The 23,770-nt window shown below is 51.6% G+C and overlaps 10 protein-coding genes across 10 annotated transcripts; 6 read left to right on the top strand and 4 right to left on the bottom strand.

Moving 5' to 3' along the window:
* Positions 1-320: 320 nt before the first annotated feature.
* EDD37DRAFT_111984 (uncharacterized protein) lies at positions 321-2,099 on the top strand. The gene is made up of 2 exons (XM_062809218.1): positions 321-1,768; positions 1,823-2,099. Exons 1-2 carry the CDS (start codon positions 415-417, stop codon positions 1,960-1,962), a joined length of 1,494 nt encoding a protein of 497 aa, XP_062667211.1. The 5' UTR covers positions 321-414; the 3' UTR covers positions 1,963-2,099.
* Positions 2,100-2,236: 137 nt separating this feature from the next.
* EDD37DRAFT_652690 (uncharacterized protein) lies at positions 2,237-2,589 on the bottom strand (the record flags this gene model as incomplete). Its single annotated transcript, XM_062818474.1, has 3 exons — positions 2,237-2,381; positions 2,452-2,534; positions 2,584-2,589. The coding sequence occupies 3 exons, from the start codon at positions 2,587-2,589 to the stop codon at positions 2,237-2,239; spliced, it is 234 nt and encodes a 77-aa protein (XP_062667210.1).
* Positions 2,590-3,490: 901 nt separating this feature from the next.
* Positions 3,491-5,377, top strand: EDD37DRAFT_659141 (pyruvate kinase; the record flags this gene model as incomplete). Its single annotated transcript, XM_062819021.1, has 7 exons — positions 3,491-3,608; positions 3,669-3,713; positions 3,765-3,811; positions 3,866-3,946; positions 3,996-4,117; positions 4,165-4,998; positions 5,050-5,377. The coding sequence occupies 7 exons, from the start codon at positions 3,491-3,493 to the stop codon at positions 5,375-5,377; spliced, it is 1,575 nt and encodes a 524-aa protein (XP_062667209.1).
* Positions 5,378-5,926: 549 nt separating this feature from the next.
* EDD37DRAFT_581392 (uncharacterized protein) lies at positions 5,927-9,401 on the top strand. The gene is made up of 3 exons (XM_062814419.1): positions 5,927-6,525; positions 6,575-8,015; positions 8,065-9,401. Exons 1-3 carry the CDS (start codon positions 6,256-6,258, stop codon positions 9,138-9,140), a joined length of 2,787 nt encoding a protein of 928 aa, XP_062667208.1. The 5' UTR covers positions 5,927-6,255; the 3' UTR covers positions 9,141-9,401.
* On the top strand, positions 9,244-10,730 carry EDD37DRAFT_111703 (BIG/ATPase V1 complex, subunit S1). Its single transcript, XM_062809216.1, has 3 exons — positions 9,244-9,593; positions 9,651-10,306; positions 10,358-10,730. The coding sequence occupies exons 1-3, from the start codon at positions 9,499-9,501 to the stop codon at positions 10,492-10,494; spliced, it is 888 nt and encodes a 295-aa protein (XP_062667207.1). The 5' UTR covers positions 9,244-9,498; the 3' UTR covers positions 10,495-10,730.
* A 300-nt stretch (positions 10,731-11,030) lies between these two features.
* EDD37DRAFT_611839 (uncharacterized protein) lies at positions 11,031-12,141 on the top strand (the record flags this gene model as incomplete). The annotated part of the gene is made up of 2 exons (XM_062815315.1): positions 11,031-11,098; positions 11,145-12,141. The coding sequence occupies 2 exons, from the start codon at positions 11,031-11,033 to the stop codon at positions 12,139-12,141; spliced, it is 1,065 nt and encodes a 354-aa protein (XP_062667206.1).
* Positions 12,142-12,515: 374 nt separating this feature from the next.
* Positions 12,516-14,940, bottom strand: EDD37DRAFT_110920 (retrograde regulation protein 2). The gene is made up of 7 exons (XM_062809214.1): positions 14,594-14,940; positions 14,183-14,540; positions 14,002-14,126; positions 13,850-13,942; positions 13,464-13,803; positions 13,197-13,415; positions 12,516-13,131 (listed from the first exon to the last, which is right to left on the bottom strand). Exons 1-7 carry the CDS (start codon positions 14,741-14,743, stop codon positions 12,890-12,892), a joined length of 1,527 nt encoding a protein of 508 aa, XP_062667205.1. The 5' UTR covers positions 14,744-14,940; the 3' UTR covers positions 12,516-12,889.
* A 1,411-nt stretch (positions 14,941-16,351) lies between these two features.
* Positions 16,352-19,282, top strand: EDD37DRAFT_672975 (uncharacterized protein; the record flags this gene model as incomplete). Its single annotated transcript, XM_062819466.1, has 5 exons — positions 16,352-16,777; positions 16,857-17,744; positions 17,794-17,820; positions 17,876-17,941; positions 17,962-19,282. The coding sequence occupies 5 exons, from the start codon at positions 16,352-16,354 to the stop codon at positions 18,928-18,930; spliced, it is 2,376 nt and encodes a 791-aa protein (XP_062667204.1). The 3' UTR covers positions 18,931-19,282.
* Positions 19,161-22,176, bottom strand: EDD37DRAFT_110792 (nuclear receptor). The gene is made up of 2 exons (XM_062809212.1): positions 21,316-22,176; positions 19,161-21,262 (listed from the first exon to the last, which is right to left on the bottom strand). The coding sequence occupies exons 1-2, from the start codon at positions 21,820-21,822 to the stop codon at positions 19,277-19,279; spliced, it is 2,493 nt and encodes an 830-aa protein (XP_062667203.1). The 5' UTR covers positions 21,823-22,176; the 3' UTR covers positions 19,161-19,276.
* Position 22,177: 1 nt separating this feature from the next.
* Positions 22,178-23,737, bottom strand: EDD37DRAFT_110791 (SWIB/MDM2 domain-containing protein). Its single transcript, XM_062809211.1, has 6 exons — positions 23,493-23,737; positions 23,309-23,445; positions 22,824-23,258; positions 22,723-22,776; positions 22,427-22,671; positions 22,178-22,383 (listed from the first exon to the last, which is right to left on the bottom strand). The coding sequence occupies exons 1-5, from the start codon at positions 23,497-23,499 to the stop codon at positions 22,486-22,488; spliced, it is 819 nt and encodes a 272-aa protein (XP_062667202.1). The 5' UTR covers positions 23,500-23,737; the 3' UTR covers positions 22,178-22,383; positions 22,427-22,485.
* Between the last annotated feature and the right edge of the window lie 33 nt (positions 23,738-23,770).

Below are 23,770 nucleotides of genomic sequence, written 5' to 3'. Positions count from 1 at the left end.
CGACTTTCAGATGATCTCACATCACTTATCCTCACCTGCCACTTCGGTCCAAGTTCCCTGCGTAATCATTTCCACTTTGACCGACGGCACGCTTGTTGCTAGGATCGCGTGCTTGCCGTCCCTGCAATGCTTGTTTCTCAAGCCTTGGGATCCAGAGATCTTCATTATGGCTTGCCTGGGGCTGACAGTATCATTCCTCGGTAGAGGTGGGGGAGAACAACCTTGATATTGAGTCACTCTCTCTAAAGTCCTCAATCTTTTCATCCTCAGATGCGCCGCCACGATAGAAACAACCACTTACACAACGTGCACACACTCTCTGCCTGCCGCATGCATGATTCAGTGCCCCTACTTATGATTCCCCGTCCTCGTTGCCCTCAGCCGAGTTTCCTAGTTGTCTCATGATCTCAGGCCATGGGAATATTTGGACGCCACGTCGATACAGGCGGCATGGAAAGAGCCTCAACGCCTCTTCCATCAGATGCTGTCATAAAGATCGATCAAGATGCGCCTTTCCTCCGTCTACCTCCAGAGGTAATCTATCAGATTCTGAGCGACCTCCCCTGTCAGTCTTTGGTATCTGTCTCCAGAACATGCCGCCAGCTGCGCTCGATCGCACAGGAAGATCGACTATGGTCGAATTTTCTCCGACCGAACATCCCCTCGAAGGACTTTCCGGCAGACAGTCCATACCCATCCTCTTCATATCGCGATCTCTACATAACGCATCACCCATATTGGTTTTTACCGCGAAACAAGATATGGATATCAGACGACCCCCATGTTGGCAGGATCATGATATGCAGATTCGATCCCAGACGAGGTTGCATCGAAGGCTATCGACTGCTAGCGGAGAGGACACAGACTGATGGGATCCTGTGGCCGTACAAGCCCACCGTGGTCATCCACGGCTTTGAGCCTAGAGTTCATCTCTGGCTTGACGATCCGATCCTAAAAATACCGCACGAGGCTATACCCTTCAACTCGCGCCAGGGATGGTGGGAGGCAGAGATCAGAATGACCTTGGGCCTGCCCGGCCATCACACATCCGCCTCGTTCTTCCTGTGTCGGGATATACCAGAAGACCTACAAGATAGGCGCATGGAGCTTTGGCCGCCACGGACCATCCCGAGGATGCCTCGAGTACGGTCTGCCAGCGTTGACAACTTCAAAGGTTCTGGTCACAAGCCTCATAAGTATGAGGAGATCTCGCAGACGACGTTCAGAATACGGCAATGGTCTCAGTTCAGTGTTGGTATGACGCATTTTGGCATACGCATCGGCGAAGAAGTGAGTACTTGGAGCACCATCGATCCAGCTCTGTACACTCCTACGCTCGAGAAACCATACCAAGGCATTTTTGTCGGAGACTACGCGGGTCATGGATGTGAATTCCTCTTGGTGATGCAAACGGAGCGTGCGCCCGATGCACCATCTAGACCGGTGAGGAATTCGCACTTCCGCACACTGATAGGACTTGCTCAAGGTGACGAGGAGGACGACAGTGATGAGGACGATGAGATGGAAGAGACTCACGAGGTCCCTGCGACTACCGCAGCCATGGCGAACGAGGATGATGGTATTCATTGTGGCGCTATCGAGGCGGTGAAACTGACAGGAGATCCCAACATCCCTCGTGGCGAACACACATTTATTGCTGATGACATTGGACCAAACGGGCTGATCAGGATTGCGAACGAACAACCTTTCCGCGGGGCAAGAGTTGTCAAGAGTCGAGGACACGTCGCGCTACGCGGATTCCAAGATGGTAAGTTCATACTTTTCTTTGCTTGGTGGGAAGCAGATCACTGACAGACTACAGATGAGTTTATCCCCTCGCAGCTGATCATGATCAACCACAACAAGTTGGCTCAATACTGGGTTCCCTTCGGACACATCTCGTTCTATGAACGAGTTGACATAGACCGGCTGATGGATGACACCTTCCGGCGGCCGCCGTGAAGAGGAAATAGTGGCAGGATTGATGACCGTTTACGTAGCGCTCACGCTGGGGAAGCCTGGAAACAGGTGATCTTGTAATTCACTGTTGACAAAGGTCAACAGGACCATGATACCAATCATGGCCATCGCGCCCTCCCGGAGTTGAGTTCAAACCAGACCGACTCCCCAAGCAACTCCATCCTTTCGCATCCCCCCATAGAAATCCCACGCCGTAACTCCTCGTTGTGTAAATATATGTTAAAGTGTGCCCAGCGTCCAGGTCGAGGTGTTATGCTCATCGTCTCCGCTCAAAAAAGCTGCTACTTCCCATGATGGCGACCGACTGATCCATGACCCATTCGCCGACACCGAGGTATCGGTCGACCCAGCTTTGAATATCCTTACTCTCGCCAATTGAGGATGATTTGATACTGGTTGGTCTAGGGTTAGTTAGTCCGACCGCGGTTTCGGTAGAAGTGTGTGGATATGAAGAAATGTCGAGGGACATACGTGAGACCTGTGCTTCTCTTGACGCCTGCAAGGAAAGCAGAGATGAGAACGGCGTCGACGGCGTAGTGTGTGAGACGTCCCAACTGCGTATCGTTTAGTACGTTCCTGCGGCACGCTTAGGGCCACACTCACAACCATGATGGCGGTATGTCAGAATCGAGCAGACGGACTGCAGACGGGGTAGATGGTACAACGTCGAGGTGAGCAAGAAAGTACAAGGTACTGGATTGATGTTGTGCCTGCTCGCATGTAATTGAAATCGGACACCACGGTCGCATGAGCACGCCCTCTACAGCCTCCAGAAGAACCGAAATGGCCGGGGTGCGGAAAAACAGTTTCTGCGACGCCCCGAATGCTGCATGCCTTGATGCTTATCTTATCGGCAAGTGCAGTGGAACAGACACTTTTTGGACCCTCAAATCCTGTCCACAGTTTCCAGCCAACAAACCAGAAGAGCTAATCAGAGAGCATTTGACGCCAGCTGAGAAGCTCATCAACCTAATTGACAGACCCCCACCATGAGATCTGCTTTTTGCTTGAAATCATATTTCGTAACCCGCATGTGCCCTCCATTTCCAATCATCTATGCCACTCGCCATGATTGTAGGCGGGCTACTCGGCTTTATTGTCCGAGATACAGGTGCTCATTCAGCTTGGACCCAGCCCACCAGGTGCCTATAGCGTGTTACACGAGTAAAAGCGTAGATCCAGATAGGCGTGACGTGAGAGCTCCATCCAACTCGACAATTTTAGGACATATCTCAACCATTATTGCACTTTTTTCCTGGTAATACCTCCGTGCCCTCCAAATCTGTTGTTTGATTGCCCGACTCTTACCTGCAATTCAAAGCTCCAAAGTGGTACAGTATGTCTTTCCCGCGCCTCTTCTCCTTGCTTGGATTCTATTGAGAGCGTTGCTGACCGCATTCAGGCCTGCTTCGGACACCGACCGCTAGATACAAACACCTCCGCGCACCTAGCACTCCCTCACCTTCAACCAGATACAGGAACAAGAAAAAGCAAGAATACATCAGACAAAATGGGTGACGCTTTGGACCACCTCGCCAACCGCACCAAGCTGGAATGGCAGTGCAACCTCAATATCAACTACCAGCCAAAGAAGAACCACCGCCGTACCAGCATCATCTGTACCATTGGTACGTCACAGCGAAACACTCTCTGCTAGACAAAGGCCATGCTGATAAGCATTCTACCAGGTCCCAAAACTAACTCTGCCGAGAAGATTACCATGCTGAGAAAAGGTATGTTGGCACTATTGGCTCGAAATGCACAGTGAACTCACCGCATCGCAGCCGGTCTTAATGTGGTCCGGATGAACTTCTCCCATGGCTCTTACGAGGTATGACGATAGAATGAAGAGAGAAACGAAGACCTGTCCTGACCATGATCTCAGTACCATCAATCTGTCATTGACCACACGAGAGCATCCGCCAAAGAGTATTCCGGCCGTCCGGTTGCAATTGCACTCGATACGGTTAGTTGATCGCTTCAAAGCTCGATGTTTGACTAACAATCGTCAATAGAAAGGACCAGAAATCCGAACGGGCAACACTCCTGGCGACGCTGACATCCCAATCAAGGCCGGGCTTGAGTTCAACATTACGACGGACGACAAGTACGCTACCGCGAGTGATGACAAGAACCTGTAGGTGCCTCTATGACTGTGCGAGCGACATTGGCTAATTGAGTCAGGTACCTGGACTACAAGAACCTCACCAAGGTCATTGACACCGGCAAGTTGATCTATGTCGATGATGGCATCCAATCCTTCGAAGTACTGAAAATTGTCGACGACAAGACTATCCGAGTGCGGGCACTCAACGATGGGCAGATCTCGTCCAAGAAAGGTGTCAACCTTCCAGGCACTGACGTCGATCTCCCCGCCTTGTCAGAGAAAGACATCGCCGATTTGCGATTCGGTGTCAAGAACGGCGTCGATATGGTCTTCGCCTCTTTCATTCGTCGTGGTGAGGACATCAAGCACATCCGAAAAATTCTTGGAGAAGATGGCAAAGAGATTCAGATCATTGCAAAGATCGAGAACGAACAAGGCATGAACAACTTCGATGAGATTCTTGAAGAGACCGACGGCGTCATGGTGGCCCGTGGAGATCTTGGAATCGAAATCCCAGCAGCAAAGGTGTTCATCGCTCAAAAGATGATGATCGCGAAGTGCAACATGAAGGGAAAGCCTGTAATTTGCGCGACCCAGATGTTGGAATCGATGACCAACAACCCTCGACCTACTCGTGCTGAAGTCTCCGATGTCGCAAACGCCGTCCTTGACGGTGCTGACTGTGTGATGTTGTCTGGTGAGACTGCTAAAGGTAATTATCCCAAGGAGGCCGTGTCCATGATGCACGAAACCTGTTTGTTGGCAGAGGTGGCCATTCCTTATGCCAATGTGTTCGATGAATTGAGGACAAGCTGCCCTCGGCCCATTGGTACTTCAGAGTCTGTTGCCATTTCCGCCGTTGGTGCCAGTATGGAATTGAACGCTGGTGCTATTCTTGTTTTGACTACGAGGTAAGATGCTCCAAGCTGAACGTTCACGTCCCTAGACTGACTCTGAAACAGCGGCTCTTCCGCGCGGCTCGTGTCGAAATACCGACCTGTGTGCCCCATCATCATGGTTACGAGAAATCCTACCGCTTCACGATACGCTCACCTCTACCGAGGAGTGTATCCATTCCTGTTCCCAGAACCTAAGCCTGACTTCAACGGAACCGACTGGCAAGAGGATGTCGACAAGCGATTGAAGTGGGGTATTGCCAAAGCCATCAAGCTCGGTGTCTTGAATGAAGGTGACAGTGTTGTTTGCGTCCAAGGCTGGAGAGGCGGCCAGGGTCACACCAACACCATTCGCGTTGTGCCTGCTGAGGAGAATTTGGGACTCGTGGAGTGAATAGCTCTGCGTGAGTCAGTCAACAGACCTCCAAGCATGGAATTCTACTCGTAGCTGGGGCGTTCCACCACAATCGCCCACGGGAACAGATCGGAGCACGTTACAGAACGCGGTAGGGGCAATCGTCGGTTAATACAGCACTGTCGAGGTTTCCCCATCATGAAGGTATCCTGTCACCGTCCGTCCTATGATGAAGCAACCAGATATGGTTTATTCTTATGCGTGAACGTGACTGCCTGTTGTATGTGGTAGTCTATTGATGCTCAAAAATGACAACGAGGAAATTTATTCATAGAAAGAAATGAAGCCCTACCAACGGGTCATTCCAAGAGATAACTGCTACTGTCTGTAGCAGTGCTGTCCAACTGTCAATAGCGAAACTCTCCGGACTGGCGGGCAGGTCTAGGCGGGATGACGCCAAAGCCAGAGCTTATTCTTTGACGTGTTCAAGCATCTGTTCACGCGGTTTGGTTGGTTGGAGCGACAGAGGGTAGCAAGTAATACGAAAGATGGGGGCGGTAACCTTAAGGGACTGATCTCATCCCCATCCAAGTGCGTCTTGTACGCTATTCCTGGTCATCTTCAAATTCGTGTCTCAGATCCGACTTGCTCCTGGCTTTAGATCGTTGCAGGATTCCCTCTGGGTTGGTGTTGTTCTACGCATCGTGAACCTGATGGTTTGGATCTAGTGAGCCTTGGTTGCTCTACCCTGCCTCAAGAACGCTCTTCCACCCCTACGTGCCTGCTCGCCTATTGCGAGGCTGTTCTCCGCGCCTGCGCCCAAGGATCTGAATCTGCGCAACACGTCTCCGATCCCTGCCACTCCGGCAGCGAAGTCTCCTCCTCTTTGAGCCTATACCGACCAGGCTCCTGCGATCATGGCAACCGAGACAGCGCCTGCGCCTGCGACCAGGCCGAAAGGGATCGGCTTTGCCGAATCATTCTGGTCCCCGGATTATGCTGGCGGACTAGGGGTGCTTTTTCAGAAACTACAACAGGGCGTGGTAGAAAATCAGCAAATCCTTACAATCGCAAGTATGAGGGCAGATGCAGAAGAATTGTACAGCGATCGATTGGGAGATATAGCGCCCAGCATCGATCGAATGACTGGTGGCTTCATGAGGGATGACGGCGCAAGTGTTCGCAAGGTGCGCCTTTCGTCGCAAAAGGCTACAACACACATACTGACGAAGACAGGCCTACGAAGGAGTCCGGAGTGAAATGGTCGAAGCGACTAAGAATCACAAGAAGATCGCCGACAATATCCGCGAACTGGTGGTCAATCCATTCTCGAGGTGGTGCGATGCGCATGCGACAAGGATACAAAACTCACAAGACGACCTGCAATCGAAGATCAAAGCCCACGACAGACAAGCAGACGCAGCCAAGAAACTCCGAAGCCAGTACTTCAATAAGTGCAGATTGATGGAAGATCTGGAAGAGGAGAACAAGCTGGCATTCCAGGAGAAGCCTAACGGAAGTCCCAAGCCACAAAGTCCGCCTCCACCTCGAATAATTCTTCCAGAAGAAGAGCTTGACGAATTGCCCGTCGACCTAGGCGAGCAAACATACATGCCAGAACAGTTGAGGGCTCTCCTCATGGACATGCTTGAAAAGATTCCGCTGAACGAGCACAAAGTACCCATTCTAGGTACATATCAGAACGTGTCCGTTGGAACCGATATCGTTGACTACATCCAACGGCACATGAAGGCGTCGAGCGTAGGGTATGCTGAGAGAATCGGACAGGATCTGATAGACCGTGGGTTCTTGCGACTTATTGGCAGTGTGGGCAACACATTTGCCAACAGCTCGAGGATGAAGTATCAATGGAAACCCCGAGTGTTCCAGATAACGGGCGTGCCAGAGAAGAGGAAACCGATGGGAAGATCGTTTACGGGGACATCTCAAGACGGGTCAATTCTAGAATCGCCCACAGTCGGCAATATCACGGAAACCCTACAAGCTTGGAATCCATTGAACAATCCCCATCCGAACGAGACACCCGCTGAACGCCTCAAACGTGAAGCAAAGGAAGCAGATGAGAAATACAAGGCCGCTGTTCGGAAACTTGATCTGCTAAGATGTAGCCTGGAGGAGTCGATCATGGATCATTTGAAGTTCTTGGAGCGATGCGAAACCGACCGGTTGAAAGCCATCAAATCAGTGATACTAGACTTTTCTGGCACCATCAGCAACAGCATCCCGTCTTTCCAAAGCCAGGTCGACCATATGATGCTTTACCAGGAGACCATACAACCTCTGGGAGATTTGCGGTACTTCCTGGAGAACTACAGAACTGGAGCATATGTGCCCAAAGTTACACCATATGAAAACTACTACGGGAGTGTGGATGACCAGACCTTCGGAGTCGATCTAGAAGCGCGAGCCAGAGCTGACCGGAAGCGGGTGCCAATCATTGTCACTTCCATATTGACATTTTTGGATAGTCATTACCCTGACCTGGAAGGCGATGAGGCGAGAAGAAACGTCTGGCTTGTTGATGTTCCACTGGCAGCAACGCATCACCTAAGGAACCAGATCAACAACGGGGCTCCAGTCCCTCGGGAAGTGCTCGAGAAGTATGAGATACCAATTGTTGCAAGTGTGCTGAAGCTCTATCTGCTCGAGCTACCTGGTATGTACAATTTCACATGTGATTCCGCTATGACTAACCGACAGTACAGACTCTCTGGTATCTAACCAAGTGTATGAGATCATCAAGACCATATATGCAACGACTTCAGATGCCGGCCCGAATCCTATTTCTACCGATGCGATGGATGCCACACCTAGAGTCAAGGTATTACAGTCAACCCTGGGACAACTCCGTCTCAACAACATCGCCACGCTCGATGCTCTCGCGACACATTTTACGCGACTTATTGACCTGACGTCGGCCGATGAGGCATACGTCGTGACGCTAGCTCAATCGCTGGCGCCTTGTATTCTTCGACCGCGGACAGAGAATTCCCTCACTTTGGAGGAGCGACATGCATATCGGCTGGTCAGAGATCTATTCGACCACAAGGAAGCCATCTTTGGCGAGCTGAAGCGCCAGTCTTCAACTCTCGCGGGCAGCAACAGCATGTCAAATCGCCATCGAGCCGTCAGCAACGCCGATGAGAGTTCAAGACGTGCTAACATGGAAGCAAGAGCTCGAGCCATCACTGAGCAGAGGCAACGAGACAAGAGTCCTGGACCAGCAAATCGACACAGACGCGATAAGAGTACTGACGGAAGTGTCGGGCGGTTCCCTGTTATCGCCAGCCCCCGCACAGCCGATCACGGACGGAGCGTGAGCGGAGTTGGCATGTCTGCCACTAAACGAGCAAGCTTGGAGGTGCCCGGTAGTGCCGAGAGCTCACCTATCCAAGCTAGAAATCAGTCTGCCGTCGACAGAAACTCGACGGTGAATGCGGGATCGACTACTAACGGTACCAACGGGCAGATTGAGGCATCCCCGGACAGTCTACATATGCCGGGCATGTTCAGCGGTGGTGGACCGGGACCTCACATACCTCCTCCGCTCGATGATGACAGCCAGGAGTCGGACTCGCCGGCGCCGGCTCCCAGTGAGCAAGAACAAGGTTCCAAGATCGGCTCATTGAAGAGAAGTGCTGCAGGGAGTGGTAGGAAACCGGTGGCTTCAGGAAGTGGGAGCCTGAGCAGAAGATTGAACCACAACGCCGACGAGACGGACTCGCATCCTAGCTCTCAGGGTGTGCAATTGATGGACAAGCCGATGGATGATTTTTCATGAACAGCGCAGCGATTGGAGTTTGGGATCTACACAGATTTCGAGCCGGGCGAGACTTGACCCTTTCATGAGAGGACTACCGTAGCAAGGCAATGCCACTCGTGCACCGTCCTGATCTATCGTGTCTCTCAAGGCTTATCAATGCTCTAAATCTGCTTTTATGTTCTCTGGTGCCTCCGACGTTACCTAGCAGGTATCCTCGGATTTAGTGCCAAGATATCAGACGTTGTGATTGGTCTGCGGCGGGAAGAAGGCTGAAGCTGCGGCCGCATTGCCTCTTCTATCTGCAGGCCATACATCATTCATTGACCTCGAATATCTACAGCTTTACAACAACATCCATCAGACACCTTCAAAAGCCATGCATCTGTTAGGGCTTTGCGCTCTGGCGCTCGCCACTGGATGCGCCCATGGCTACCTTGACACCACTCCCTTCTTCATGTTTTCGACGTCAGAGTACGACCTCCGAGCATCTGCAATTCTATCGGCTTAAGCTAATGACATTTACTGCAGGCTCCTCAATCCCGACTCTCGGCTACAATCGGCGGACTCCCTGGTCTCGAATGTCGCCATTTCGCTATCCTCTTGCCCCTCAGAATATTACATTCTCATATCACAGCATGGCGTTAGCGGCCGAGACTACACGTCTATGAAATCTACACCCGTACTGGCCAAGGCAGTGTCAGAGAGGCCAAGCACGGGCATCCGGAGTAGCATCATCGTTCCAGATGTTGCCGGCACGATAGACTCCTCAAGCTGGATAGAGACGCTCAAGACGAAATGCGGCGTGCAAGTGACCGACATCGACGCATCAACGGGCGCCATCCCAGCTCAGATGCCACCCTCGCCACACGTCCTGAAAGTCTCTTTCCCTGCACCATCATCCTCCACAAAACAGCCGGACCTGTCCTCGAATGATGCCTTCTTTGCATCGATCCTCGATCTCCTCCCGAGCCAGAAGTACACTATTCTCTACACAACGACTCGCGCGAAACACAGTGGCTTCATGGCCACGCAGGTGGAGAAGACGGAATACGAGATGGAGTCGCAGATCCAGGATGCAATGCACAGTGACTTGAAGAGAGATTTGAGTGCGCGCGCGAGTAATCAGACAGAGAACCACTTGATTGATGGACCATTGTTTCACAGATATCAATTCTTTACGCCTGGTATGTACCGCCTAGCCTCTACAATGTTGACCCATCGCTAACGCTGCATAGGTATTTTCATGGGCTTCCTCGTCGGACTACTCCTACTGTCAATTCTTTATGTTGGCATCTCGGCCCTTGCTTCGTTACAGGTCACCTATGCGGCGTTCGACAAGGAAACCAGCCAGCTCGGACAGAAGAAGCAGTAATGAGAGATGTAGCGACTATCTTGATGTTGGGGCCAATGAATTTCTGGAGCTCACAAGCAGCAGGGTGTAGTATATAGTAATGGATCATGTCACACTTATCGGGTTCTCGGTTTTCTCTTGCTCAAACATCAGCTACCTTCAAGCACCTCTTCTCACTTACAGCTCGCCAGCGGTTTCTGCCGGCACTCAACTCCTCTCACTTCACTGCTCGCAATATCAGCGGTTGGCTTGGCGGAGGGATTGACCGCCCTGGATTTATTTGTGAGTGTTCATTGCTCGAATTGGGGAACGCGGGCTTGACTTCCACTGACGTTCTCTCTGCTAGCTTACTGTCGCTATAGCTCTTCCGCATTGACAGCTCGAAATCCTTCTCTGCGCTGTGCCTTGACTTCAATTTCATTGTCTCGTCATCTATTGTTCCTCTGCGAGAGTCTCTTCGGGCTCGGTCTCCCATGACATGGCCATATCGCCTTTTGCCTAGCCGATCCTGACCAAAAAGAGAAAACGAAGAAAGGTGACCGGTCGCCAGGAGCACCATGTCGGACCTCGAGACTGCCCTCTCGAAGCCGCCACCTGAGCAACGTGATGGCAACATTCAGTTTGAGTGAGTCTGCTCAACGTACTTGTGAGGCAGAGCTAACGGTAATTAGCTCACTGCATCCCACCATTCGTATCTCGGACGAGAGATTTCGTGGCGTTGTGCATGTTATCTACGTTGGACGCCGAATTGGATCTCAGGCCAACGAAGACCTTGTCTGGGCATCTGTGGAACCTTACGGCGTGAAATTCACTAGAAATAGGGTGCGCGTCAGCGCGGAAGAATTCTTATCCCGGCCTTACATACTCTCCAACTGGCTACATGCCTTGGTCAATAAAGTGTCAGCTATGGATCCGAAGAAGTGGAAGAAATGGCCGGATATGAGGGACTTTGTGCGAGCAGTTGTACGTCTTGTCTTGGAAGATTGCATTGGGGATTCCATGGTGCCTTTGCCGCAGTACGGATCACCGTCCCTCAGGGACGTGAATCGCACAAGCCACGCCTATGTGCCTCAATACGTCAAAGACATCATGCGGTTCATGCCGGGCTTAGAGCCTCGGTATTATCACCCATCCTACCCTAAGGACCAGTGTCCATCGCCGGTTATCAAGGAGGATGACATAGTTGAGGATGCTTTGCGACCTGAGGCTAGGAGTGAAGGACAATCTGCGCAGACATCAAAGCAGAACACTGGGAATGTTAAAAAGGCTGCTGGCCATGAGGTCGAGGATAAGGCCGTCGTGTCGTCAAAGTCGAGTTCGGTGCCCGCAGAGGCCGACTTACAGAACAGCCAGCCAGGAGCTTCGAATGCGACCACAGCTGACATGGCAATCCTTTCTGAGACGGAACGCATCATCATTCGCCCAGCGAAGGGAAAGGCATTCGAGACTATTGAAAGACAGCTTCGGGACTGGCAAGAAGGAAAGATCGGCGAAGATGCTTTGGAGAACACCTTTCAAGCGAACATGGCAGAGGTTCGGCTGGCTCGACAGATGCAAGACACCTGGATCGCGTCCAAGAATGCCGGTCAAAATTCACGGAAGCGAAAGGCAGACGAGGTCGACAATGAGGATTCTACAGGACGGTCGAAGACACCTCGTTCAAAGTGAGGCTGTGATTGGTTTGCCGAACGAGACATGATGCACTACCTAGGTAGCCACTGTACAGATGGAGGTGTCAACACCGGAAAGGGCTAAATGTTGACAACAGATTACACAGGTGGCTTTAACACGCGCGGAAGCCAAGGCCTTAGGCGCTGATATTGTATGCAATCAGATCTCTTCTCTCCCTGACCTGGCAACAGCATCGCCTCATGTACTTTGGCTCAACACCTTCGCTGTTAGTCTCACCACCATGGAGTCTTGATCAGTCCGCTTTCTGATATGATGAGCCCGGTAGAAAGGCGTATGAGCTAGCTTGCAGCTTTACGTATCATCTCCATGCGCAGCGTACAGAGAGCTTATGACCATCGTCTTGCCGAGTCAACATTCTTCACTCTGCTTACTATTTCAATGCTCACCTCAGATTGTAGTCGCCGTTCTCGCAAAGCAAGAGCACCTACGTCGAGGCCTGCAATCCGCTTCACCACACTTCGCTACTTGCCAAAGATATTCCAGCTGCCTGCAGGTTCCAGCGACGATGAAGAGGGTGGGCACCTTGGACTCCAACAATACTGCCGGGGATCGATGTTGTGTCCTTGTATGGCTCTGCGCCAGTCACTGCCCCTTTTTCCTGGGAACAGGCATCCCTACAAAGTCAACGTCTGCCTTCGCTTCCGCTACTCATGGCCAACTTCTCGTCCCAATCTTGCAGACAACCCAAAACACAGCCACAGAATGACCTCGTCTCCGCATGTCCTTACAATGTGTAGATGAAATCAGGTCGCTTGTCACCCAACTTCTCAATCTCGGCTTCACTCTTCCCTTCAGCCCAGTGATCACGTTTGCCATTCCGACGTTTCGCGTTCTCACGGCGGAGAAGAATGTGTTGAAGAATCGACCCTCCGAGCAGGAATAATGCTTCGTATGCCAGCACAACAGCGTGGCCTGGCTTGTACCGCGGCTTGTCTTTTGCGCGATAGATGTTGGACGACACAATACCTGTATGGGTAGATTAGTATGGTTTCACGTTTGAGGCTGCTCACTTTCAAGGCTGATATGCTTACCGTTGAGGTTTCCCCATCCAATAATGAATCCTAGTGAGATACCACGCTTGTAGACGCCTTCAATGTTATTCGCAGCCCAGGAAATCGTGTTGGGGACACAAGGATAGATTCCCATTGCTCCAAGGAAGACCCCAGCGTATTGAATATGCGGCGAACCCGATCCAAGCAACATGGCGAATCCTGCGATTCCGAACAGCGCCATCACCATGTTACAGTAGCCTTAGATTGTTAGCCAGGCGATTCCAGGTACTTGGCCTGGAAACTCACCTCTCCAACCTGTTCTATCGGCAACGAACCCAATGAAAATAGTCACGACCGCGGCGACAGCATAAGGTGGAACGCTGAGAAGCTGAGCATGGATGCTCTTGTAGCCCATTTGCGCAACAATTGTAGGGAGGAACAAACTGAAAGCGTATAAAGCTCCATCGCATCCCATGTAGATGAGCATGCCGGTCCAAGTTTTCCAGTCTTTCAGACTGGCCCAGAAGTACTCCATCTTGAACTCTTCATGTTCAGCACTCGACTGTTGATCGAGTTTCAAGCGTCGGATCACTCGGCGACGGTCGTCGTCGCTAAGGAATCTGGCGTCATCCGGGAAGTCATGCACCTTTTCCGTCAGCGTAGTGCCTCACATTCGAATGAAACATGCTTACCATAAAGAATGACAGGAACGAAATGATCACAGTGAAAAGCCCCTCAAGGATGAAGATCCAAGACCAGCCGGCCTTATCTGCCACTCCATCCATCTGTGCGCGCTTAGAATCCTATCCCTGCCCGTCTTGCCCTTTCGAGATCAACCACTTACATTTTCAATGGCCGCTGCCAGCAGTCCACCAAATGATCCAGCAAGAGCCGCGGCACTGAAGAAGATTGCTGCACGAATGCCGAATTCTGATCTGCGATACCAGCAACTCAGATAGTAGTTGACGCCTATGGGAATGGTCAATATGTGTTTTAGCCTCGAAACGGCGGCCAGGTTGATTTACCAGGAAACAATCCAGCTTCAGCCAGACCCAGAAACCATCTCGTAGCCAAGAGTCCGGAATAGTTATGCACAAGTCCCATACATGTCATTGAGACGCCCCAAAGAAACATGATCGCGGGGAGAAAAATGGAGGGTTTGAACTTCTTCAGGAGAACTTGAGTGACAGGTTCAAAGACGGAGTAAGAGATGAAGAAGATTGTCAATGTGTTGTTATACTGGTTGTTGGTCATCTTCAGGTCCTCTTGTAACCCGTCGATTTTGGCGTTCCCGATATTCGTTCTGTCAAGAAATGCAATAAGATACAAGAGCGTGAGCCATGGAATGAGTTTGAGATCAAGCTTCCACAGCAGCTTGCGATCCTGCAAATCGGGTTATTAGCGTCGACCTAGCACATATCGCACAAAGGGCATACTATATGTCTTCTCTCCTCTTCGCTCAAACCCTCATCGGGGTCAGCAATATTCAGGACCGCGACCGGAGCACCATTCTCCAGACGTTTCTCGCTCTCAAGCGGCGATTGACTATGGTCAAACTCGGAAGGCTTCTCCGTGGGCTTGTCCATGTTGTCAAACGATTATTGGCACTATGTGTTTGATGCGTCGAGGTTGAACACACGAAGAAGGACTGATTTGTTCGGGACGAGAGAATCAAACAAACCTGCAAGAAGGCCGGAGGGACGGTGACACAGGACGGGTACTGCGACCTGGAAGACCGATGATCCATGCTGGCCGGCACTTGTGGCCTTTTGATTGTAAGAGCATCATCGTAGTCGAAATAGACAGAAGACGTCAGGCTAGGCATGGTAACGCAGCAGTACCCCTGCTTGGTCACACGCACCTTCCCCTCAAAGACTAGTTGCATGGCCATGGAGGGCGGAGGATTGATGGGAAGAAGGAACTGAATGGCTGGGGGTGACGGGGCTTTCTTTTAGCTAGCCATTGAGGTCTTCCAAGACCATGTGCCAAGTGTTTCTACCCCTCCGGGGTGGGAAGTTTACATGGATGGTGACAGTCATGTGCGGTGGTTCAGATCGACCGCATAACCGGCGGAAAGCATCGGCCATCTACCGGGAGACGCCATACGGTGTCGACTGGGCGCCGCCCATGACTGCGGCCTTGATTTCCAAGCCTGTCCCTCCCTGTCGGGCAAGGGCCTGCGCTAGAACTTTTGATGCGAGGATATCTCGTCATCCACAGCCGGCCGTTCTGCTGGTCGAATCGCAGTACAGAGATATGGTGGCACGATTTTATCTCGCTTGGACGGGAAAAGGGAAAAAGAGTCCCTTGCTAGACATCTGACTGGTTGTTACTCCGGACTTTTACCCGGAATTGTCACTTCGGCATGGGATGAGCTTCGAAAGCTTTTCAATCATTCTTCGACCTTATGCTCTTTCCCGTGTCCTTGTTTTCTTTCTCAATGTCTGTCGACTTCAATACAGCAGGATTGCAAGTTAGAAGACAATGGTCACCGCGCACCAGGACTGTTCTCATGTTGCCAATGTCATCCTCAACTGGTCCATTTGTGCTGAAACAGGTCGTGCCAGCAGCAGAGGACGCTTATGAAGCCATCATGTGACTTCCTCGTGGGTAGCGACGAAGACGACGGAAGAGTTGCAATTCTGCGAAACAAGAATCATGTTGATTTGACAAGTGCACGGACCATGGCAACACCTAGCACATTGCTCTTATGCCTGCGTATAATGTTGTCACACTTCCACAGTGCGGTGAGTGAGGTTATCGTGTCGACACATTGGTCTGCTTTGCATTCTGCGTATTGACATCTGCTATCCGACGACTTTGCTGTGGGTTGCGAATGTTGAGGATGGACACCATGTTGAAAGGTGCAGAAGACGGACTCGGACCTGATGACCAAACATCATGATCAAGGACCATGGCGGTGATGGATAATCCGCTAGCTGGAGAAGCAGTTCATAGTAGGAGAAGTGAGGTGAGTGAGTCGAGGTGCGTAAGAGTCGTGCCTGCACTTCACGACGGAAGAAAAAATCATCGTTCTTTCCCTCTGGCTTGTTCTCTGACACCCTCCAACAACATCGTCTGTGTCTTGTCGGCCACCCTTTCAACATATTCAATCTTGATTGTCTCTTCATGGTCACATTCCTTTATCGTTTCGTTCACCTCATTTCATCGCATCATTGAGATCACCCTCTTCAATGCCTCCAACCAAGCCTTCTGAGCGTCTGCTCACATATCCTCCCATGGAGCGACAAGACCTCAACCAGGCCCAGCTGGGCAGCTTCAAGTTCACTCCGGTCGACAACATTCATTCTCTCACTTCCATCGCAACCAAGTATCTGAACCAGCAGCTTGCTCAAAACCTCGCTAAAGCTTCTATGCCCAAAACTTCAGACCGCACCCTCAACGCGTCTTTGGGACACAAAACTGCCGACGTAGCCACTCGGATGCTCGATCCTCACAATCATCCTCTTCCGGCTGATCCAGAGTTCTTCAATGCACATATCAAACCTCACCTTGGTGAGTCGCGCTTACAGTTGGGTCCTGCTGCTCTGAGATCGGCTGTAGAGGGAGCCGCCAGGAGTCCTGCAAAGAGACCTCGTCTGGAGTTTGATGGTATCCAGGTAAGTTCCTCTTCCCATCACAACCCTAGATATCAGTCACCTCTGATAGCCAACCATTGTCAACTGACCAAGTACATAGGCAAACACTCTCTTCCAGGATCAAAGTCCGAACATGGACCCAAATGCTGCTTCCTTTGTACCTACCACAGCCATGTCCAGCCCAATTCTCCCCGCGGCGTCTGTCAATGTCACTTACCCCGACTCTTCGACCGTCAATCAGTCTTTGTGCTTGGCCTTGGTCAATGAACAGCAGGCGCACAACTCGACCAGACTTGCACTGACCCAGGAAGTCCAACGTTGCCTGGGGTTGGAATCACAGCTCAAAAAGAATCTGCAGCAGATCTCTAGCTTGACTGCCACCGTGAACAACCTGGGCGCCATCATCAAGTACAACGTAAACAAGGACGGTGCGACCAAAGAGGAGACCAGGAAGAAGGCACATTCGTCGAGCGATGTGGAGGATGCGGATCTGAAAGCATTCTACCGCAATCATCCACGACTGAGAAGGAGTGAGGAAGAGCGAAAACTTCATGATGCGATTCAACGACAGATGGACGAAGTCGAATCAAAAGATCCATCAACAACAATCATAACAACTGAGCCTGTAGCCGCGGCGCCAAACGTGGTGAAGCTCGACGAGACACAGCTCTTCAACCTGGAATTGTTGAAAGACCCTAAATTCGACGATTCACCAGCATCGGCTTTGCGACGCACCCTTCGTAAACACTTTGCTATCGCCGACGACAACAAAACCCAGGACAAATCACCAATAACTCCTGTCAAAGCAACAGTCAACGGGAACAAACTCATCGACATCTCGCCTGAATCTCCAGAAGGAGGTCAAGATAAGATGGATAAGAAAGAACTCGCGAAAGGCTCAGGCCTCAGGGGTGGTCACAGTGATAACAACAAAGAGGACGAGATTGGAGTAGGTGCACCTCAGGCACAGACAAAGCCTCGTCTTCTGGTAAGATTGCGTTGTACTATACAAACGATGTGATTACTAACCATACCAGACAGCCGAAAACCCAGTACTTCGACTCGTACGGCCACCTTGCTCTTGTCTACACGTTGAACGATTCACTGGCTTCCACATAGCCAGCTTCGTTTCTCGCAAAGTATGGAAGGAAGTCTTCCTCGGGAGAAGAACCACTGCAAGACCAGGTATGTCACGAAATCCCCAGGACACTGCCGAGCTGACATACTATCACCAGTCAAATCAGCCGCAGGTTGGAGCGAATATTCCTGACATCACCAGCCTCCACGTGTCGACTCTAGGGAACGTCGGTTTTGAAAACGTGAACGCCAATGACAGAGATGAGAAGCCGGGAATGCAAACACGTGGTGTCGAGGACGCTGCTACAACCCCCACTGCTGTGGCATCTTCCGGTTGTGGCCCATCAGGACCTGTTCGTCTTACTGTCCAGCTTCCCAGCCACTTCGATGGAGAGCCGAAGTGGTTTGTCAACAAGAACAAGCCAATCTTCGCCGATGACGCCGAGCTTATGGAAGCGGTCGCGGGCGCAGACGCAGTCTGGGTCAGGAACAGCCCGTTCGTCGAGCACCCAGTTCGATACCTGCCTGAGAGTGCCGCCGCTACGCCAAACGCATATCGCACCGTCATGGTCGATCAAATTCCGCTCAACACTACGCTTGAGGATGTTCTGGCCGTTGTCCGCGGAGGATCGTTGGAGTCCATCGAGCTCCATGGCCCTGTCGGTCGAGCAACTTCCTTCATGACCGCTCGTATCGTCTTCAGCTATGAAACCGCGGCGAACACCATGTACAAGCAACAAGAGAAAGCTCCGTTTGAGATCAACGGCGCGACTGTCCGTACCTGGAAGCCTATCGATCCGACATACCCTTGCAATGGCGAAATTGAGGAAGCGATCTACGGCGATGAGCAAGCCACGAGGATTCTGTTGATTGGTAACATCAACGACGATGACTACTCCGTTATCCCACTGAAGCTGGCACGCCTCAACCTTTCTGGCAGAGTGATCGAGTACAGTTGGACTCACGACGGTTATGGCTCCCTCGAGTTCACTGATGTCAAAAGTGCATACAAGGCCATGAAAGAGTTGAAGAGAGATCGGGACCTCGTTGGTGCAATCTTCCGTTATGACGATGACTACACTATGAGTGACTATTAGTCGGATCAGCGACGAGAGAAAAGACAAGCGATCCACTTGCGAGCTGCTTTGAGGGTTGAGATGTGTGAAAGTTGGCATAGGCATACCGCAAAAACAAGCAACATTATCGGGTGAGCTCGCCACCACCAGGCACGAGCCTTAGTCCTCAATGATAGCACTATGAATAGTGGCACAGCCTTAGGATGGCAATCAGAGTCTTTATTTGCTTTCGAGGGCACCAAATCACACGGAAGAACGCTTGAACTTTTCCACGGGTCGTACCTCATCGTGACTCAGCAGTAAATTGTGGCTAACCCGATGAGACTCTCTAGAAATGAAATTGCCGCACGCCATACATAGACAAGGTCTATCCAAAGTGGAACAAAGTCTCGCCCTTCTTGGACTTTTTCCCTTTCTTCTTGCCCATGGCTTCGCCAGCACCACCGGCTTCACCATCATAACCTGCAGCAGCCTGTGCCGGGGTTGGTGCTGATCCGCCGTTGCTCCAAGCATTCACTGGCGTGGCTGTACCTGAGCCAGCAGGTGAATTGTGGCTCGATCCCATTAGCCGCCCGGATCCACGGGTATAGAAGCCTGCCATCAAGGTATTGGGTTTTGCAGCCGCGGGCAACGACGGGAACATGTCCTCCGTCTGTCTGGGAGGCGGGTTGTTCCGCGTCGATGCGCGGAGCTGTGATGCCGAGGTGACCGGAGCAGGCCGACTTACAGGCGTGGCGCTGGGTGTCGTGTTATTGATCTGCGGTGCTGGAGTATTGCTCCAAGCAGCTTGCGACGACGGCCCCGTCTTGCCACCCGGTCTACCGTTGGTAGCTGACAGGGCAGGGAACGGGTCGCGACTTGTGCCTGCGGAAAGGGCGTTACCCCATGATCCTTGTCTCGAGACGGCAGATCGAGACGACTGCGCTGTGCTTTTTTTCAACGTCAAGACACGTCGGCCAGTGGTTGCGCTACCACTGCTTACGCCTGGCAGTGTGCCGCTTGGACCGGGTAGGCTGGGATAGTCTTCGTTGATGCTACGCCAGTTGTTCCACGCTTCGAGCAGGGATTGGCGCTTGGTGTCATCGTCGTACAGATCGGCGAGTTCGCGGATCAATTTCCCCAGCTCGGTGCTGGGGCAGTCGAAGAGCGAGAAGAATGAGTCGATCAGGTCGTTTGCGGAGGTGGTGCCGCTGCGGTATGCGGAGACGTGGGTGCGGAATTGTGAGAGTTTGGTTTTGTCGTTTTTCAGGAGAGTTGAGGCGCGGTCCGTGACGGTTTGATGGCGGACGGCGCGTGCTTGTTCTTGAGGAGTCAAGTTGGCGGGCGACGGGGTGGAGGAGTCTAAAGTGAGGTTTTCGAGAGTGGGTGTGGAGGGTCGTGGTTGCTGTGCAGTTGCAGGATGAGCACGAGGTGTTGGTGCAGCTTGTGTGAGCTGTCCGCCGAAATTTCTATTGGACACAGATTGAGAACTGCTGATGGCGAGTTGTCTTTGATATGCAAGTTCAGCCCGACCGACAGGCTGGGCGCTGGACATGGGTAGTGGCTCTGCGTTCGGGTCCCGCCCTCTTCCAGCGCCACGACCTTCTCTTTCTCTGTCTCTTCCGCCGCCCCGACTTTCTCTCTCTCCACCACGACGTTGTGGTTGATACGGTGTTCGAATATCGAACCCAGAAAGATTGACCAGACGTGCGTCTCTGCGGGCGTCCTTGGACAAGCCGTTGGGGTGCTCTGACAGTTGGTGAGCTTTCAGGTCCATCTCTGATTCAAAGACGTTGGTCTTGTTGGCTTGACACTCAGCGTCTAGACAGACAAAGTGTACTGCTTCGAAGTGCTTTTCCAATTCTTGATAGTTCAGGTAGTACTGCGGATTTCTTCCGCCATTTCTTCGGTCGCAGATGTGGCATCTTTCGTGTTTCTCTCTGCAGTGGGTGTAGAGTTCGTCGTCCCCGTAGAATCTCTGCTTGCAGAAGCCGCACTCCGGATGTCCTTTAAACCCAGACTGGTCCACTGCGCCAGGGTTGTCGTCCCCGTACTTTTCGTGTTTTCGAAGTTCCCCGAAGGTAAAGAGTTCGTGCTCGTGGGTAAACACTTTCTTGTTTCTCGTGCATAGGTCGCACATCATCTTCCCGTGCTTGGTCTTGACGTGTCGATGCAGGTCGGGCCATCCTAGACAGGCAACATCGCAGTCCCTGTCTGGACAGTTGTATCGAAGGAGGAGGACTGTATCTTCCAGTATGACGTCCTTCTCGTATTTGATTCCCAAGTTGTCGTCAAGCTTGACAAAATCGTTGTCATGGAATTCCTCGAATCGTTTCTCCGGGTTGTCGGTGAAGATCACAAATGGCGCCTCTGTCTGAAGGTTGTTAGTCTGGCTTCTGTCTGCACACTGTTTGGATTTCTACTTACTCTGCAATGAGCACACGCGCGTGTCTTGTACAGTGCCCTTAACCTCAGGGAACAAATATGGCATGTTTGGTGGTTGCAGGGTGCAATTGAGACGTGCGCGATGGGGCTCGCACATATGAAACACACCTCGCCTTCCTCCTCTTGTTCGCTGGCTTGAGGTTGAGAGCCACTTGAGTCGCCTATGGGTTTCGAGGCAGCTTCGGTTAGGCGAGCACCGAAGCTGCCGCCAGGAGGTTGGCCAGAGCTGCCTTGCGCTGCGGGCTCAAAAGGCTGGGGTTGTGATGTGGCAGAGGAAGTATTTTCTCGATCATGGCCATTGCCATTTCCCTGGCCTCTTTCTCTGCCTCTTCTTTGACCTCGATTACCTCTGGAACCAGCACCGCGACCACGACCATCGTAGGTGTTTTGAGACCCGCCGCTCTCAGACTGATTCGGCCGACCGCCGCGCTCACGGTTCGCAGAGGGCCTGGAGGACGGACCGTCGAGACTACTACCTGGCTCAGACATGATACGATGCGCCCCGGTGGGAGGAATGTGTAGTAGTTCACCAAGATTTTGTTGCCGTTGAGCTGTGATCAACGATGACTTCACTGACCAAGACTCCAATTTGTTATGGGTAGCGGGACAAAAACTCTCAAGAGTCGTTGTGGGGTAAATTATTGTCTGATTAGGCTTTAAGATCGATCGCCAGCAGAAAGCGATCTTCAGGGACAAGACCACCTGCGGTTATTTGGATGACTCTTACACATGAGCTTGAGTCTTCAGGTCATGGATACCAGCACACATAATTGCAGCGCTGTTGTCACCATGTGAGTCACGGGTGTACGGTGCATTTGCCGCTGAAATGGCTGAACAAGAAGGATCCAGAATGAACAGCCAGTGTTGGAACACATTTAGTCAGCAAGGCTGTCCCTCCTGAAATGGTCATTAGAAGCAGAAAACTATCCGCTGGAGCTCTATACTGATAGCATTCATCTGCCGAACTTTCACTGCCTACACCGGCAATTGCCCCAAGTTCGTTATCTCGCTCTCAACCCTGTTGTCCGTTTGTAGGTATTCAACGCCAATCTCCATTGTAAGCTCATGCCGCTAAAATAAATCGGGTGGCTACCTTGAATCGAAGTAATAGGCACATCCCAGGCCCAAGCAATTCTTTTCCGCATTCGTAGATCATTCGTCAGGGTTGTACATTTGCTGAGAAACTAATTTGGTCATGGTGAACATATGGACTTTGTCTTGCCGAAAAACCTCCCGCATCTTCGAGTCGCAGAGAATGAATCGTTTGTCACTAGGGTCTTGCAGATCATTTCCCTTGATATATGCCCATAACCTCTTGGTTGTTTCAGGACGTGATAGCTGTTTTGACTGATTAGCAAATACTGCATTACAAGCTATACACGAACTTACTTGTGTTGCTCCATCGAGCAAGTTTGACAAGGCTGGTGAAAGGTTGAGTGGTTTCTGCATCTAGGTTAGCCATGATTGATGAAGAGAGCAGGCTGACGCACGTGGAACCCTGTCTCACGCTTCGGCTTCTGCGGTTTGTCCTCGTCGTCGATATCGGAGTCGTCGGAACCAGTGACCTTCTCCTTCTTCGTCTTTTTCTTCTTCTTGGCAGGTCCTGCCTTCCTAGTCGTACCGCCGCGCGTTGGACGAGCTCGTGCATCTTCCTCGGCCTGGAGACGAGCAGCATATGCTGCGTCGGCATCAACACTGGCCTTGCGCTTCTTCTTTGGCGGTGCATCTGCTACATCAGAGACACTTTCGTTCTTAGCTTCACGTTTTACAGGCGACCTTGAGGGCGAATTCGGTGTGATCGCATGGACACCATTGGTCTTTGGTGCCGGTTCTGTCGGCTCGACCGAGGGTATGACTGTGGCTTCTCCATTCTCCTTCGCATTGATGACATCGAATCTCTCGTTGATTAAGAACTTGATCGCCACCTGTGATCCATTAACGCTCAGCCACCTCTTTGATGCTGTGTGAGACCAACCTTATGCGGAGTAATATCGTATTCAACCTTGTCCTGGATCCCCTTGATGATATCTTTCCTCGTAATAGTCGTGAGATCGGCGCCGTCAAGAATTCCGTCGATGATGGCGATGTACTTCGCGCGAACGTCCGAGGGTACTTTTGGTGGTCAGTAGAATGAATAGTACTCGTTGCGTGACACTCACATGACATGATGACGACTATGGCTGGGCCAGTACACAGGCAATTGAAAGACAATTGCAGTTCCAGCAACGTCAAGTCCAAGAGTACAAGGTAACGGTGAGATCAGAGTCAAGTCATAACCATCCGGTCAATGCGACACAAAGGCATCAGAGATTGGCGCGTGCTTGGAGAGGCCAATGGAGAACCAAGTCTGAGGGACAGTCGGCTACTTGAGGATATGAGGGTGACAGGTAACTATAGAGGGCGGAAAGGGGACTGATGTGTTAAGAGGACTTCGAGT

This window comes from Exophiala viscosa (genome assembly GCF_022695815.1).
Source record: "Exophiala viscosa unplaced genomic scaffold EDD37scaffold_10, whole genome shotgun sequence".
Taxonomy (NCBI): domain Eukaryota; kingdom Fungi; phylum Ascomycota; class Eurotiomycetes; order Chaetothyriales; family Herpotrichiellaceae; genus Exophiala; species Exophiala viscosa.
Note: the sequence above shows the minus strand (reverse complement) of the source record. Positions and strands in the feature narration are given on the sequence as shown.